The following is a 17,827-nucleotide window of genomic DNA, read 5'->3' as shown; positions in this document are numbered from 1 at the left end:
TCAGGTCTTTATACCTTTTAACACGTCCCATAGGAAAATGAAGACATCATAAAGCATAATTTCTCCCCATCTCCCATGCTCTCTGTCACACATACACACAAGTTGGAAATGCCATCAAGCCATTGGCCATAAACCTAATTCCAGAGTACACAACGGTTCACACAGTGATGTGGTTTTGAGTCTTGACAACAGGAGAAGTGAGATCCAGCTCTGCACCTATAAACTACCAGCCTTGGTAGATGGGAGAGCTCCTGGTTAACCTGTCATCACTGCTTGTGTTACCTTCAGACAACATGCTTATAGCCTCATCAGTCTGCTGGCTGTCAGTTGTCGATATCTTCTTTGAGTCATGGATGTTGCTTTGGTAGTTCACTGGTGAGGGATAGGCATTTTCAGCCACAGTTGATGAGGACATCGATTCCCAAGGTATTTCTTTCTTTCGCCATTTCAGGTCCACTCTCCATCCCGTCCAGCCGTAGAAAGCTAAGGTGAAGAGGAAGCCTTGCATCGGATTAAGAACACCCTAGGAAGGAGAAGGGCAACAAGAGTTACACCAGCAAGGCTTCATTTTGAACTCCAGCAAAACATTTTGCATGCATTAACAACTTCCCTTTCACAGAACAACTGCTGTCTTTAAAAGATGCATGCAAATGTATGTTGTGTATGTATGTGTTATGTTGTGCATGTTGTTCCCATTGCAGACACAAGTCAGAGTGAAACACGACAACCTGTTGTTCCAATATGCTGAGGCCATCCCAGTGAACAGTATGCCAAATAATTTTCTAGCATGAATTTTAGCTGGTCAAGCCCCTGGTGTGTTTTTAACATTTCCCACAAGCTCTAGACTTTTTTATTCACAAAAGCAAGTATTATATTTTTCACTAGAAGCCAAGTTAAATATAGGAGAGTAGACACTAGCACACACGGTCAAGTTTTTTTTTAAAATAGCAGCAACTGATCTGTCTGGAATTGCTGCAGATTCCTGAGCCAGTGAAAACGTCCATCAAAATGGGATGGAAAAACAGGGAGAAATGCTGAAAAAGAAATTCCCAAGTGATATATAAAAAAAAAAATTGTCTTTGTTCCCAGTGCCATGGGATGCTTGGCAAGTAAGTGGCTTTAGCTGTTTCCATTTTTCTCATGAGAAAAGAGCAAATTATTTTTACAGCCAATTTAAAAAATAGCTCAGCTCCTAGACCTGACCTCTTGCTCTGCAGGTGAGCAGGAGCAAGGTTCCTGTCACATGAATGTCTTCACTCCTTGGCAGACGAGGAGGTTGTATCAAATCAGTTGCATTGCTTAACGCTGCAATACAAAATGGCTCAAGGGCTTAACTACACAAAGCATGCTCAGGCCTTACACGTATTTAACAGCTCCAGAATAAACTCTCTTGGAAAAGGAACTTGCAATATCACCTCTGAAAAATCCCTTGACAAATATTCCAATGGGCAAAAAGAGGGTAGGGTACAGTAAGAGGCCAGCACCTTACAGCTACTTTTTGGTGCATTGCTTTCAAGTTTTTTCATGTATTTGTCCCCAAATAATTACCCAAATGTCATGATATAAGATGCAATTATTCTTTATAATAAAGGAAACCCTGGTTACAAACAGATGATTACCAGAAAATGCCCATTTTATTGGAGAACCTCCAGGAATCGTGAGTTAAAACTTTGTAGCTTGCGTTATGGCAGAGGTTAGCAAGGTGAGACTAGAAATTGTTGTAGTGTACTGCAGTAAATGGGAGAAGAAGTTGGCCTTTTGTACTTTTTTGGCAAGGTTTATGTGTGAAAAGCACTCCCAGTGACGACTCCTTCCTCTCTCTTACTTTCTGCTTTTCTTGACTTTCAGAGTGTTTATACACCCCAAAATCATAAACAAGCCACTCACTACAGTGGTGCTGTTCCGCCAGCCTTATAAAAGTAATTTGTAAGACTAAGCAATGTCGCGGCTGACCTACCATTATAATCCATGTGATCAGTGCAGCACTTCTGATGTTTTTCAGGGGCATTTCATTGATATCTGGCTGCATTTCGAGGTAGAACAAAAGGCTCTCATTGATGATATTGGATGACCAGCTATTGCAGGAATAAAGAAGAGAACAAGACAGTTACATATATGTGTGTATATATATGTAAAATATGCTTTACTTTCAAATTAAAGACATTAGGTTCCTCAATAAGGAGAGTGAGATTTTTTTTAATGTTTAGTCTCAATCTGAAAGCACCAGTAGGTCTCTGAGATCAAAAATCAAACACCTACCTGGTAGCCCAGGCCTAGACAAAGAAATCAATATAACAAACAAACAAACAAACAAACAAACAAAGAACCTGATCATTTGAGCTTGCTGCAGAACATTAAATTGCAGGATGAAATTGAGATGATGAACAACTGTGATCCATAACGGGAACATCATGCATGCTGACTTCTTTTACTTGAGTCTTAAAAGGTTAGTGCTCACAGATAAGGAAACCAAATATATGCTTGGGTGTTGTAAAAGGCTGCAGAAACTCTAGCTGGAGTTAGAATTTCAGGGTTAGATTACAGCAAACTGTCAAAATGTATGTAAAAAAACTACAAAACAAAACAAAAGTTGACTTTAAAATCCTTGAAAATGCCATCAACTTTTTACAATAAAGGTAATTTCTGTTTTCAAAGAAGGAAGAGCATAATCAAACCTCACCCTGTGAAAGAAAATGAAGATATTCTACACTAAATAAAGGTTATAGTAAATGGCTGTAACTTCTTATGACTTCTAAATAGTCAGACCAGAATTTCTTTATAGTTCTACTGCAGCATCAGAAAGGAAACATCAGCATCCGTGTCATACTTTCTAAAGGGCTTTACACATGTCCTTCATGCAATTATATTTTCATCACAGGGCAAAACTCCTGCTCTCCCTTCCCAAATCTGCAGGGATCTCTTCTACCCCATGTTGCCCCGACCTGATGTCTTTGACTAACTCATCTCATATTTGACCTCTGGGATGGAAGGGCATCTCCCCTAAGCTTCTGAGATGGGACTGCCTCAGTCTTCCCCTACAGTAACCTTTGAGAGAGTTTTGACATTCTAAAGCTTATGTTTTATCAGGAGAACAACTAGAGCCGTGTTTATTTTTTTTAATAGGAAAGCCCAGAATGTGACAGAATGGAAATAAACAAATGTTCCCCCTGATTCCTTGGGGAATTTGTTCTTTCTTTCATGCTTGCTCCCAGAGCAGCCACCATTCCTTAGGTTGCAATGCACTTCTGTGGTGCCTCTGGGCTCCAGAGCAAGGCTCGCTCCTTCCACAGCCCTGGAAGCCTGGCTAAACCTCTGCTCCTCATTATTTCAACAGTTTCCAGGAAGCCGGGCTGCAGGCTTGTTCACTGCTGTCTCCCTCCCCCTCTCCCGCGGGCTACCCCACCCTTCACACTAGAAGCCTTTCTCTCGAGCCAAGCAGACTCCGTAGTACCCCAAGAAAATGCGATCATTTTCCTCCAGAGCACTCTCGCGTACAGCAGCCAGCAGAAGATAAAAGGGCAGCCTTTCTCCTTACTCATCCTTTTAAAGCAATGTAAAATTCATTAATGTACCTGCGTATAAAAAACTTAAGCAGTAGGTCGAGCTGTTAAATTTGGCCAAGTCATTTCACTGCTCCAGGACCATTTCTTTCCTCCTCCTGTCACTTGTGTTACCCACAGAGGTAGTAAACACTTCACAGCAGTGACCACTTCTTGCTCGGTCATTGCACAGACCCTTGTAGAGTGGATCATCGCTCCTTCTGGTGCCTTTCTTACTGAGTGATAATTGTGAGATTGCAGTAAAAACCATTTCCTCCAAAACCAGGCCCTATTTCAGCTCAGTTTTGCTGTGTGCACCCAGAACCTCCGGTTCCAGTCACCACTCCACTGGATGGTGCTGCTGGAGCGGAGGCGCAGGGATTTCAGGATGAGGTGTGCACCCTTCCTCCTTCCCCACTTCCCGTGCTTCCTCTCTCCTCACCTGCCTATCTCTTTCCCGCCCTACCCCAAAGTACTATTATCATGGAAGAAGATGGAATATTAAAAAAAAGACTAAATTATCCGAAATTTCACACACAATCATACAGAGATTTCTTTTTCGGCGTATAGCCCCGTTATTTCCAGTCGATATCCATTCTTTTTTCACACACTTGAGCTCTGCAGACCACAGAGGTGGCTGCATTATTAAGTAATCATAGCCAGAACCATAAAGGCAGTCTTAGAAGTACATTTATTGCAGGTTTTCAGTGATGCCTTTGGTGACAAGAGGCTCTGAGAAATCTTGAGTACAGAAAGCCGTCTATCAGCTCACAGTGCTGGGGAGATGTTGTTCCAGACAGCTTTAGTCTATGCCCAACTTTTTTTTTTTTTTTAATTGTTTCTTGGGGTTATTGTTTTCCTGTTGGTTAAACATTTTGATCATTTGCTCGCAGCCTTGTGATGCTACATGAGTGATTCAGCTACTTTGTGACTAGTTTAAAACTACTTCTTCCTTCCCTTCCAAGCATCAAGACAAACAAATGAAGCAACCCATCAGACTCTATATTCTTGTCCCCAACCCACTCCAGCTGGGAAAAAGGCAGTTTAAAACAAAATAATGCACCTCTTACCAAATAACAAATACCAGCATAATTTTGAAGAAGCGGATCTGGATTTCTGTCCCCAGACGTCTCTCATTCTCTGTGTAAATCCCTTGTCTCCCTTTCAGTAAGGAGGCAACTGGAAAGTATACAATTATGTTCATTAATATATGTGCATCTTGTTAGTTATAGGCACAAGGATCCAGAAGATGGATGTCTGTAAAGAGGGAACAAAGGAACGGATGGACTTGGCTCCAGCAGCAGTTGGAGCTGGAGGAACCATCTTCAAGGCATCTCACACACAGCCCAATACTAAAGGAAAAGAAATATGTCCATTATGGATTCCTAAAATGGGTGATATCCCACTAGCTGTTTTTCCTTCTCTCAATCCCACAGAAAATACAAAATAGTACAGTCAACATACTTTTCTTTTATAGCAAAAAGGTAGTGCTTACGACTCCTAGATAATGTGTGATATAATGATATATTTATTATGTGATATTTAGGCTAAAATAGAATAAATACTATTTTATTATGCACATTATATTTCATTGTGCAATTGATACAGCATTGGATACACCTTGAAAACTTGAAGGCGTAACATCAGCAAAAATAGACAGTTGTGCCACATGCTGTTCAGATACCACAAGGAATATACATACGCACAAACATAGTCAGTGTGTATTTTCCCATAAAAAGAGCAACTTTTTATAGGATCAACTTTTTAAAGGAACAACTGTTCCTTTGAAAATCAGTATCACTGAGGCACGCAGGGTAGATGGGATGAAGACTGAACTGAGAATACAAGGTCTTCTGTTGGTGTTTTTATATATTCAATGTGTAGATGATAAGTATGAATTCAGGTACTGCAAACATCTAGAAGTGATCATATCACGTGCAAAGAATGCATTGAATCTGTGGCTTTTCTTGGGTCTCATTTCTTCAAAGCACTGGATAATAAATTAAAGGAGAACTTCAAGATCCCATCTGAATTGTGTACCATACCCATTTGTTTCATAATCTCAGAATCAGGACTGACAAAGTTCTGATCATATTTATTATTTTTTTCAGCTCCAGGGCTGCCAAGAAGTTAAATCAACTATCAGATCTCACCAATATTATTCTTAAACCAGAATATATGACATTTAAACATCCAGGTTGGTACCAATACATGGTAGAGTTAAGCATCCACTATACACTGCCTAAAATACTTCAAGTCAAGAGTAACCTAGTAACACAGAAACACCTTTGCCAGTCTGTGGTAGAGGTTTGTAACAGCATAGCTTGAGTATGTCATCACAGTGTGTCTCTAGGGCAAATTTCCCATCCAGATGGTATCTTCATTTCAATAGGCAATTCCCTCCCACCCTTTGCTGTATCTTTATGATTTAATGAGGAGCTATCCCACATCGCTGAATACACAGGCATGACTTTTCACACTATAGTTATGTTGCTAAATAACACGCACTGATTCATGCTGGCCATGAGGAACATACCTGCCGATACTGTCCTCCTAAACAGGATTGGGTTGACCACCAGCACTAGCAGGAGTGGGGCGTAGGTTGTGATATAATGTGGGACTGCGTGCTCCAAGCCATTTTCACAGCTGAGAAGAAATCATTAACAGCTTACGCATTATTTTTCCCCACATCTGACAGTTCTGGTTGTTTTATATATGTCACCTTTAACTTAAAAAAATGAAAGGAATGAAGCAAACAGATGCTAAGCTTCTAATTCACAGGCCTTCGCCACCGGCTCACAAGGGACACAAAGTTATTAATATGCACCATCTGTGCATTTTTCTCAAATTTAAAGGGACAAATAATACAAAGCTGAAACCAGGAATGGGAGAACAGTGGCTCAGAGCAGAAGCTCTACCACAGCCTCTATCACCCTGCCCCAGTGCCTGCATTGCCGGGCACGTTTCTTCAGGGCCCTCCGAAACCCAGGCAAGTATTTCTAGGATCACACTGACTCAGTGTGGGACACGCTTGCCAAGGATCAGAAAAGCCCAATGTTTGGCCGTCTGTCTCTACAGCTGACCAAAAGACGTTCAAATGACCCGAGAGTGTTCCCAGAGCCCTGCTCACCTGGAGAGAGAAGGGTAGTAGAGCAGTGCAATCCCCTCCACGCAGAGCATCACGGCGAGGCCCCACGTCATCATGTGGTAGAGCACAATTGTACTGCAGGCACCAAACAGGACAGGCGTAATTAAAAGATACTAAACCTTACCCTTTCCACGTTGCAGCATAAAAACAGGACCCTCACTAAACCAGAGCCTTACAGATACGAAATGGTGCAAAGCAAAACTGACAGTGCACGAAACTAAGGTAAGCAGGAGGTGTCCCTTCAGAAAAAGGCTGAGCCAAAGCAGTTGTTCAGGCTTGCACCCAGAAGTCCTGTGTCCTCCAACCTGTAGGGTGGAAAGCTTTTCCCTTATGCCCAAATCTCCAGAAGGAACCCCTGCCTCCATCATTTCTCCTGCAGAGAGCAAATTAGGGGGTTAAAACTTAAGAAGGGAGCAAAACAGTCAAATAAGCCACCCTTTTGTAGTTTGCAGAGAATTATGTTTATCTTTAGAGGGGTCAAATACTGCTCTCATCTTAGGGAGGTTCAGATCCATGTGTGTCAAAAGTCTTTCGTTGTTTGCTATGATCTTAGAATCAGGCCATGATTTTTTTGTTGTTGTTGTTAATAGATATGCAGAAAGGAGGTAAGTCCCAGTTGTTTCAGACTAGAACTATGGGACTTTACAAAACCAGATTGTTCTCCACAAGCTGATGATAACTCAGAAATCCCCATTTTGATAACATCTGCCTGACGAACCGTGTCTCCAGTACCTGACTGCTCAGTATCGTCTGGGTAGAGTCATATAATTCCATGTTTAGCAGTGGCAACCAAAGGTCATTTTGTCTTTCTAACCACCAACTTAGAAAGACCTTATATTTTCTGTCTCACATTACAGCATGGTGCTTTCCAAAGTGTTTAGGTTCCTCTGTTACAGGCATTGCAGAAAAATGTATAGTAAATACATATCCTTTTTCTTAAAAAAGTCTATAAATGTGATCAGAAGCTTAGTAATAGCAACACTGCAAAGTGAGCAAAATTGAAAATCTGAGCGGAAAAATGGAGACTGAACTGTATGAAATTCAGCACTTCCCCCTTCCTACATTTTATTTTCAGGACAACACTTTTTTTGCCGCAAGAATCTATTTCAAGTACGGAGGAGGGACAAAAATAGTATCTCACTGCAATAAAGTTTATACAGCCTGATCTGCTCCTTATTTTTCCAAAGGTTAAATGAATTCAATTGCATTTCAATTCCAATTGGGCATAAACAAATCAATAACTGAGCGTTGCCCTGGCAATTTAAGCACTCAGCACACCACTCATCCATATCATTACCTGGTAACGGTATGAACACCAGATGTTTGTACAAGCTTCACTTATACACTTAGATAGCTGCAGACAAACATGGACACACAGTGTTGGAAGGAAAATAACAAATTCAGAGCTTAAACTCTGGTACCTCAGTCCAGCTGATCTTCTTACCACCAAGTAAGAATCAACGGCGTAGCAAAACAACCACCAGAAGCCAGCACTGTATAACAGCTGGATCCACATCTGCAGGGAAAAAACGCCAAATGTCACAGCTGCTTCTCAAGTACCACTGGGGACAGGGGAGGGACTCAAACCTTTAGCCTGGTGATTTGTTCTTTAAATGTGTGCATTTTCCAGCTGAGATTATGAAGTATGAAATCTTACTCAAAATCACAAGGACAGCATTGCTGGAGCCATAGGTATATGGCTCAATATGGTCAAGTCATAGGTAAATTGAACAGCATTTGCTTTCACAGCTTATTCTGTTGTTTAGAAAACCTGTTATTTACCTCTCCGGTCCTAACGCTCAGTGTCGTGAGTGAAGCCCAAAGAAATTTATGGTGAGGCTGTTTTAATTTTAGGTTAATATTTTAGTAGTTTCTCAGTGGCTGAGGCATAAAAATACAACTGAGGTCAGTCATCACCACAGCGTGCCTATGCATTGCGGACTCGGCATGTGACAGGCGTTTTCTCCATGCACAACAATCCCATTCAGGGAACAATTATTATGAAAAAAGGTCATTAACAAAAATCTCACTCACCCTCTGGAAACATTATGCATACCAAATTACCTGACTGAGTTCTTCAATAAAAATCCGAAGGAAACAGGTTCAAGTCAAGTTAAATTCCACAGTGTTCGTGAGCTGACCCTATGCATTTTTCCCATGAGCCTATATAAGATAAGTGATGTTTCTTTGCTGCTGTTTATAAATTCCAAATTTCTCCCACACAGGAGCTGGCTCTTCGTAACAGTCTGGAACTATTTTAATATTCAGACTACCTTCCCTCTGAACCCTCTTTCAGTTCTTATCTGAATATCCTTTGTCACCGCTCCATAGTAGCATCCTTTTACAGCTGGAAACCAACATACTTGTTATTGAGCCAAATGTCAGTGAATACAAATCTACCATTCCTTCCTCCAAAAGGTAAATCAAGCTGGAAAATATTTCCTTTGGGTGCAGACCCCACCTCTAGTCATTTGCGACACGAATTATTCAGTGTTTGATTCAAACGCAATGACATTTTCCTAGAGCACAGGAGCCAGAAAATAAAATTCTAGTCTTACTTCTAATGTGTTTCATCCATAGCACTCAGCATGTAACTTCATCTGCACTGTTACATATTTACAATTTAAAAAATGCACAATTTACTATAGACATGCACAGACATACAAAAATAAACCGTGGGGTCTTTCCACCTGGAAAATCCAACATAGACAAGATCGTCTCCAGAAATAATATAAATCAGATGCACCTAAATCCAAAATCTTCATACACTACCTCACTTTTTTGCAAAATGCCACATTTTGCTACAGTGCCTGAGAGGGTACCCCTCTGCAATCCAGAGGGTGTTATTCAAAGAAGATGCCTAAAGGCCTCACTATCTGGAGTTTGTATTGGCTTGTAGTTAAGTGAAATAAAACAATAGTACTAAAAGAAAAATAAAATCGAATCAGAAATATTTTATTAACACACATGAGAATATGTTAGGGGAAGTGAGTGGAAGGAGGGTTATTTTTCATTCCAATACAATTAAATCTAAATTTAGCAAGTGACTCAAATTACAGCACTTTGCTGGAGCCCAAGAAAGGGAAAATAAAAATTGTGGTAGACCGTTATGCTGCTCCCCACCTAACCTGAGACCCAAATGAAAAACAAACAGCCTGCATACACTATCTTTGTCACCATTTAAAACTATTATTTTTTGTGTTAAGGGCCAGAAAGTGAAATTTAAGACACAGGGAAATATGCTTTTTGAATAGGACGTTCTTGCTACCAGATATTGATGTTGCTGGTTTCCCCTTCCTCAAAGAAAAAAAAAAAACAACATTTGCATCTAATAAGCAAAACTTAAACATGTCTGACAGAATTGAGAATCGATAGATGCGGGCAACTGATATCTGCTTCTATAGCACAACACCATCAGGTCTGAAATTGTCATTATATAGGCATATAAGGTACAGTGAGTTGCATTTTGGCATGTATTGTTTCATTTAAAAAATTATGGAGCTGAAGAATTTTGTTTACACGCAGCATATCCTCTTCTATATTGTAAACATTGAATTGTAAAGCTAATACTGTTATTGCTCATGCATGTGTTCATTGGGCACCCTACGTTCCTACAGAATTTGGGTAAAGTGATGATCTATCTTATTTGTCGTTCTCCATGTTTTGGTTAAAAAAAGGCCTTTTTTCTTGCACAGAGAACTCCAATTCTAGGTCTCAGACAGTGCTTCAATTGTAGTATTTGAAACCGCGTTTACATGTTCTTATTCTACGCTTTTTAACCCGGAAGATACCGGATCAGACGTGGCCAGATGTGGTCGTTTCCCAAGGCCCATAGGAGCAGCGGCCCGAGCTGCAAGCCCGCGCGGCGGGGACGGAAGCGCTGCAGCAGCTCCGCACCTCTGGGGATATTTATCCCGCGGTCCCCGCGTCTCTAAAGCACGCGCTCCCGCACCGCGAAAGCTAACTGCAGCTACTCGAGCTGCTGGGTTTCGGTCAGCCCCCACAAGACACCACCACACAGGCTGCAGCTTCTGCCGGAGAAGGTGGCCAGAGACCCTCGTGCCGCCGGCACGATGGAGCTGCCGGGGTCCCGGCGATGCTGCGCCGGTGCCACCCGAGCCCGTCGTTTCCCGTCCCGTTCAGGAATGCCTGCTGCCTTACGCCCCCGTACCCCGGACGCGCCTGCGATGAGCGAGTCCTACAAGAAGCTCGGGAGCAGCCTGACCCGTGCCGCCCCGCGCCCGCAGCCGCCCCGTGCGGCGCCCGGCCCGCCCCGAGCCGGGCTTTCGGCAGGAGGCATGAGCGCGCTTGCAGGGGCGCGGCAGAGGCTGAAACCATCATATCCAGGCTCTGACTCACAGCCGAGTTTCCTTTCGGACGCGGTGGTTTGCCTTTCAGAGTCCCCACGATGAGGGATTGTCAACTGGGAGCCGGAGGAATGGGAGACGACCCGGGTACCTACCGCGCTCCCCACGCAGAAAGCAGAAGGCCACACGTCCGTCCCGTTCGCCACGGAAATGTTGGCTATGAAGCCCGGGAAGCCCAGCCATACGCTTGACCTGAATATCATACCTAAAGAAAAAAAGCGTGTTAATGCTTTGAATCTGCTGGTGTGATTCGAGTCACATGGTTCTTCCCGGCCACATATTTCACATCGCAGCCCAGATTTTGGGCGTTCACAGCAAGGCTAGGGCTGCAGAGGAGCAGGGCAGGAGCAACTGCGCTACTTGGACCTCGGCGGAATCGCTCAGGGGAGGTAGCCCCAAGAGTCTGAAGCTGCTGGGACTTGAAACGTTATGTAGATTAAAATCTCACTTACCTACAGATACTGTCATGCACTTCCCTAAAATGAGTTGGGTAGCACTTAACAGATTGACATAAAACAGTAACTAACTCTCTACAGTTCTACTGGTATATATTCACATGCTAATACTCATTTCTCTATCATGTCTCATTGCAGAAAAAAGCTATTTCCCACTTTTCGCTGTCTTCATTTTTACAAGCGGCTCTTTTCCTCTTGGTCACAGGGCTGAACAAAGCAGGGCTTTGCAATTACGTGAGAAGGTAATTTTTTTTAAACCCTTTTTTTTTCAAAGGAACTTACAGTTTGTTAGTGAGACTTTCTGGGTTTGCTTGAACTACGCATTAAAGCACCAACAGTTTGTAGCAGAACAAACGCACCAGGTTTCCCACCAAGAGAGAACGGTTTCCCACCCACTGAAGTGCGTCTAATTCAAAAACAATGATGGATAAATAGTTTGAGTTTGCCAGTGAAAGAGAAAGGGAGAAAAATAATAACTTTATCTATTGCTGGCCTCATCTGACTGAAAGGACGTTTTCCAGGTGAATGCACATACGCTTTTTCAATATCTCCCTTTCTTTATTTTCCTCTCTATCACTTGTTTTAATATTGGTGCTTAATACATACTGTGAGAGAAGTTGGCTAGGTATAAAAGGGGAAAAGATTCTAAAATCCTACTCCCTTCCCAGGCAGTGAGAGAGACTTACAAAATGGCACTACTTCTGTTATCTAATGTGAGGGAAAAAATGTTATTTTAGAAAAAACTCATCCTGTATTTTCATAGCATGTGTCATGGCAATTTATACCTAATTTGGCAGTAAATGCCATAGACTGACAGGACAGATTTAGATACATTAGTTTCATTTTGACTCATTAGTTTGGTTTTATTCTCTGTTGTTTTATTCCTCCAGCCTATCAGCCACAGGCCGGGCAGCAGGTTGTCTTTGATAAGGGAGCTTCGCTCACGTTTCAAAAGCCTGTGTCCAGCATGATCTGTGTCCAGCTGCATTTCAAATTCGTTTGCTGTCGACACGATGTGCCCAGAGGAGCGTCTGGCACCTGAAGAAGATGGCAAACTTGGTCTTAGAGGATTTAAAGACATACAGGGAGTGTTTTTCAAATGTAGTCCTAAGGGCTGGCTAAGTGTTTGATGTCAGCTTTAGTTTTAAATATGCTGCCTTGCCTCCACTTTTATGCCTTCCTCTGAGAACCAGCCACTGTTCCGGATTTTAATTTCTTTTAAAGCAGAGATTTTGGTGTACATTTGTCAAGAGCTTTTGCTTATAAAATATAGCTATTAAACAAGACCTTTCTTGCCCAAAGGCCCGTCATTTTCTGATCTCACTTAGCCCAATTCTTCCCATGAATACTTATGGCATGTTTCTCTCAGAAATCTCTGTTGTCCACTCACCAGCTTCATTTGGCTATGGCACCTCAGGGCAACAAGAGCCTGCTACAGCAAGGGTGAGGGACATCAAGCTGGCACTTACCTAAGCCACCAAGGATGTCACAAATGGAGATAAGGAGAAGGATGGTGGAAGAAGAGGAGGCTTTGGGCATCTTCCGCGAGCTCTGTCCCTTCTTCGGCAGGAGCTGCAGGATGGTCAATAGCAGACTGACAGAGGCGCTGCCAATGCAAACCCCGCAGAAGACTTGAGGCGCGAAGTTCATCACTAGCTGCGTGGCTGCATCGCGGTTCGGGCAGCAGTAAGTTTCTAACCTGGGAGAAGCCATGGAGCGTTCAGCTGGTGGAGAGGCCCCGCGAGCAGAAGAAACTGCTGTTGCTTCCCCAAGGCAGCGCTCACTTTCTCTTCACCCTCCCCATTAGTCCTCGGTGGTGAGAATCACGCGATTGATGGATCATGTGCTGCTGCTGCTAGAAGTAAATCCCCTAGAGCTGCCTTTCTCAGCCTCTCCTAGCTAGGAGATCAGATCCGAACAAGAAAACACAGTGTAATCTGAAACATGCCCCATGCTTGCTCCGAGCCACTGGCAACAGTTCACTCACATATTTCTGCTTGCACAGTATGTGATACAGAAGACTTAAACTCACCAGCGCATTGAAGATGGTTTAAAATAAATAAGGCTGCAGATACCAAAGGAGAAGCACTACATTTTAATTGTCTTTCTCTTTAGCCCCATCCCAGATAGCACCCTTTAATTACTGCAAATTAATTAAAAAGATGAGTCCAGACACAAGCAGTCCCAGCCTTTACAGGGAGGAGCTGGGCTATAAATCCACACCCTAACCCAAGTATAAATTTTAGTGATCCAACCCACCCACCTCTGTAATTAAAATTAGAAACACGATACCTTATCACTGTAGAAGCAGATTACATATAGGAAGAGAATATTAACCTCATCCTATTTAAACCACAATCGCGAAGTCTTCTCTTTAGTCTGTAGTGTCTGCATTGGATCAGCTTGACATGGAAAATTCCAGGACTTCTGATTTCTCAAGAATACTTATCTTTTTTTTTTTTTTAATTTGGTAAAGGTTTCATATGAAAATAGGAGTTTGACCTGTAATATTTGTTTTTACTTTATAAGCTAGACGATACTCTTTAAGTCAGGGGTCCTATTAGACGCAGCAGCAAATACTCGCTATCATAAATACAAAAATCAACTCTCCTCTCTCAGCTGAGTTTCAAACTCCTTGCGTCAGCCCTCACCCCTCCAGCAAACTTGTTTGTAGGAACATGTTCAGGAAATACAGGAGGGAGTATTGCCAACATACTTGGAAATGGATGTTAAGTAACACAGTCATGGATTTTATAATTAGTCCTTATAAGAACAAATGACCTAACCTTTTATTTTTTTCCAATGTCCCAGCTTATAATTTCAGCACAAATTATGAAGGCCTGATGAATGACAGTGGATGTTTTGTGTGCAGGGGTTGTAAAACACAGAGGTTGGGGTGGTAGCCAGTAGTAGCCATGGCAGGGCTTGGGTGGTAGCTGGTGCCCAAGCTGCCAGGCAGGTCGTGCGTCCACCCAGCCTGCTCCCAGGGGCTGCCCGGGCGACATCAGCCAAGGAGCAGGATGTCAGTTTGCAGATTCAGGCTTCTACACACAGGTGCCCATCCATGGGCAAGGTGTCTGAGCTCTATAATGGGAATTTAGGTGTAGACATCGTTAAAGACTCTGAAAACCCAGGCAGCTGAGTTTGAACCTGAATGTTACCTGGACGTTTTTGCTGCTTTCCAGCATAAAGACATTTTCCTGTCCCATGGATGAGGACAGGTGAGTGACCTGGATGTTGGGATCCCATGTTTTGTTACTACAAAACTATACTGGGGACAGCAAGGTTGCGAACCAGATTGCCCTGCTCCAGAAATACAAACTCTTGTTGAGGTAAAGGAGGATACCTATGCTCTGTTGTCAATACAAGGCTCTGTTGTCAGTACAAGGTTGGGACTCCTCAGATTTTACTCCATCTCTCTGCCAAGATACTGCACTGCAGTCTACCCGGTTACCAAAACCCAAAAATTACGATGATTCTGGAGAGACAGATTATTATTTAAAACAAAGCCATCATATAACACATATACAATGCAAATGCATATGCATTAAAATAAATTATGTTTGCTCTCATTTGAAGGTGAATTTATGTTGCCAGGTTTATACTTAGAACAGCCAGACTTTTAGATTTTTAGACAGAAACTGTTGAATAGAAGCCTTTCATTTCCACTATCGTTTTTTAAAAATTGTTCCCCTCACTATTCCTGTTGCCATTTTCCTTCCTTCAGAAATTTTAAAAGCATGTCAAGTTGTTACCCTGATCATTTGTTCTGGCTTACAGACAGGAATGTTTTGTGTGTTTTGCTTTTTCTGCTTATCATCCGTTTTCATTGATCCTAACTACGATTGTCTAGTTTTCCCATGTGGATTTATCATTTCATTTCTTCTCCCTCCCTTTTATTCAGCTGCTTTGAAACTACTTTCATTCCTCAATTGTACTTTTATACTCCGGAGATTAATTTTTTTCAATCCTTCTCTCCTTTTCTCTCCACAGTTCTGCCAGCTGTGCACCCTATTTGTATTGCTTTACTTCTCTGAGTGGAGGATTGCTTTTTAAGCTCTTCTTCTGGGTCCCCTCCCTCCTACTGCCTCAGGACATGATTACACATTTACTTACAGAGGGAGTAAGTGATTTTTATTGGAAGCAAAGCGTATGACCTGTAGCACACCTAATACAAAAAGAAAATGAAGTGACTCATGAATGAATGGATACCTGCCATGATACAAGTAGATGTGTCTTTACATGTGGACATCTGCGGTTGAATGGAAGATGGATCTGCCAAACCAATCAGCCACCAAATATCTCAACTGGTAAGATCTAGCTAGTCTCTGGCCCTCATTGCTGGACTCAAAGTATAAAGAATCAGAACAGTCAAAGAAATTCAAAGCTGGTTTGGCATTCTAACACCTGAGATTAATTTGGCTTCTCATGATTATGAAAATAAAAGGATAAAACCTGGGGACAAAGGCAAAGGAAAGAAAAAGTTATGAAAGAAAGTAAGAGGAGAGTTATTTTGCCTTGTTAAGGAACACTGTTTAGTATTCAATAAAACATTGTTCTACAGGTCTTAATTCCCTTCCCTCTGAAATTATTGACACAGTTCCCACTGCCGTCAGTGGTACAAAACAGCCCCACAAATATGGTATGTCTCTCATTTCTGCACCAAGGCAGGATCTCAATTAAGCAAATGATGTACCTTGGAGACAACCATTAGCACACATAGAAGAAACATAAAAGAACCCTCCTGGCATTGCAAATATCAATCAATCAAACTCTCAGTGTAAGTACAACATTGCACAACACTGAAAATTCCAGTCCTGGTTTTGTACATTGGCAACAGCGAGCTCAAGACTGAGAAAAATACACAGGAACAGGCATGTCCTCCATGCGCACAGCTTTTAGAAATACCTACTCACGCTCTCCTTGCACCCAGGACCTAATGTTTCAGTCCAGTCCATGTCCATCATTAAGACCAAACACTGGCTTGCCTGCTTCTAAGGGAAAGCAATAGGTTTGCAAAAATATGACAGGCATGCATTTCTGCTGCAAAGGAGCGTGCTATAGCTTATGCTTGAGTGTGCAGCTACAGATCCTTCAATAACTGTTTTAATTAAATCTGAGACTACAGTACTGGTTTACAAAGGGGAAGGAAATTTATGGATATAGAGACAGAGGAGAATTTATTTTTGTTTATGTGTACAGTTCAACGCACCGCTGCCTGAATTTACAGCTCCCAATGAAGAATGTAGCTACCTTACAAATGTAAAAAACATATTTTGTCAATGGTTCGTGATGTCCTAGTCTTACACACCTGATGTAGCATTTCTTGAACTGATGAAAGTTGGGCCTTTCTTCAGGCTGAATGGATGCAATAAAACCAGTTATGATCTTCCCAGCAGATCCTGCAATATGTTCTTAAAGACCTTAACTTTCAAATCTATATGCTTAGCAAAGTACTTCATTTTATCCACACAGGCCTCCTGCAATTAGAAGAAATTGTAAGAAAACTGTAAGATATGTCTTTCCCATAATTATCAGTGCTAATTTTCAAAGCTAATTTTAAACTGGCATTTCACTTAATGCATAACTGAAGTGAATGGAGAAATTCACACCCCACCATTTCTGTTTCAAGTTTTCTGTAAATTTAGGCAGTAGTATTGTAACAATAGTGATATTCAAAGTGTAACATCTGTCATGATTTTAACAGCTACAGACTCCATTAAAAATTACCAGAAGAAAAACAGTGGTATCTCTTCCCTTCCCTCAGTGATTTGAATATAATTATAGAGTTGTAAGTCAGTCAGTCACTAATTTATGTTTAAAGATGGTGAACATTAATTTGAAAGGATGAGAATGAATGTATCTCCTTTGCATAAAAATAATGTTTGCATTCTTTTTGTTTTCTTTTAGAATGAAAATATAAGTACCTGAAATGAGTGTGCATTTGAACAGCTCAATAATTTTGTGTATTTGACTGCTGCAATCATGTTTGTTACACGTATTTTACTGACTTCTTACTTATCTTCTCCAGTGAAGTGTTATTCTACCTGACTTTTGTTAAGAACTGTACACAAATTATTGAAACTACACCTATTATGCATTTAAAGCAGTAAACAAGGTTTATATGGATGAAGTACAAAGTAACTGAGTAGAAAAATGCATCCATAAGATGTAGAAAACAATTTTTGCTTAGGGATTGGAAGAACACAATCCCTGATTCTCTGTACCAATGCTAAAAGTATTACAGTCTTTGAACTTGCATTAGGACAGATGTTGTGGCCACATTTCTGGACAAATTTCACCATTAATCATTGCCAT

At 41.6% G+C, this 17,827-nt stretch overlaps 1 protein-coding gene across 1 annotated transcript; it reads right to left on the bottom strand.

Annotated features, from left to right (window-relative positions):
• Window positions 1-223: 223 nt before the first annotated feature.
• On the bottom strand, window positions 224-13,222 carry GPR143 (G protein-coupled receptor 143; the record flags this gene model as incomplete). The annotated part of the gene is made up of 8 exons (XM_082012925.1): window positions 224-523; window positions 1,958-2,075; window positions 4,610-4,718; window positions 6,076-6,185; window positions 6,670-6,762; window positions 8,109-8,203; window positions 11,150-11,259; window positions 12,979-13,222. 8 exons carry the CDS (start codon window positions 13,220-13,222, stop codon window positions 224-226), a joined length of 1,179 nt encoding a protein of 392 aa, XP_081869051.1.
• Window positions 13,223-17,827: the final 4,605 nt, after the last annotated feature.

This window comes from Phaethon aethereus, assembly GCF_964289735.1.
Source record: "Phaethon aethereus genome assembly, chromosome: 1".
Lineage (NCBI taxonomy): Eukaryota > Metazoa > Chordata > Aves > Phaethontiformes > Phaethontidae > Phaethon > Phaethon aethereus.
The sequence above is the reverse complement of the archived record's forward strand: the minus strand, read 5'-3'. Positions and strand labels throughout refer to the sequence as shown.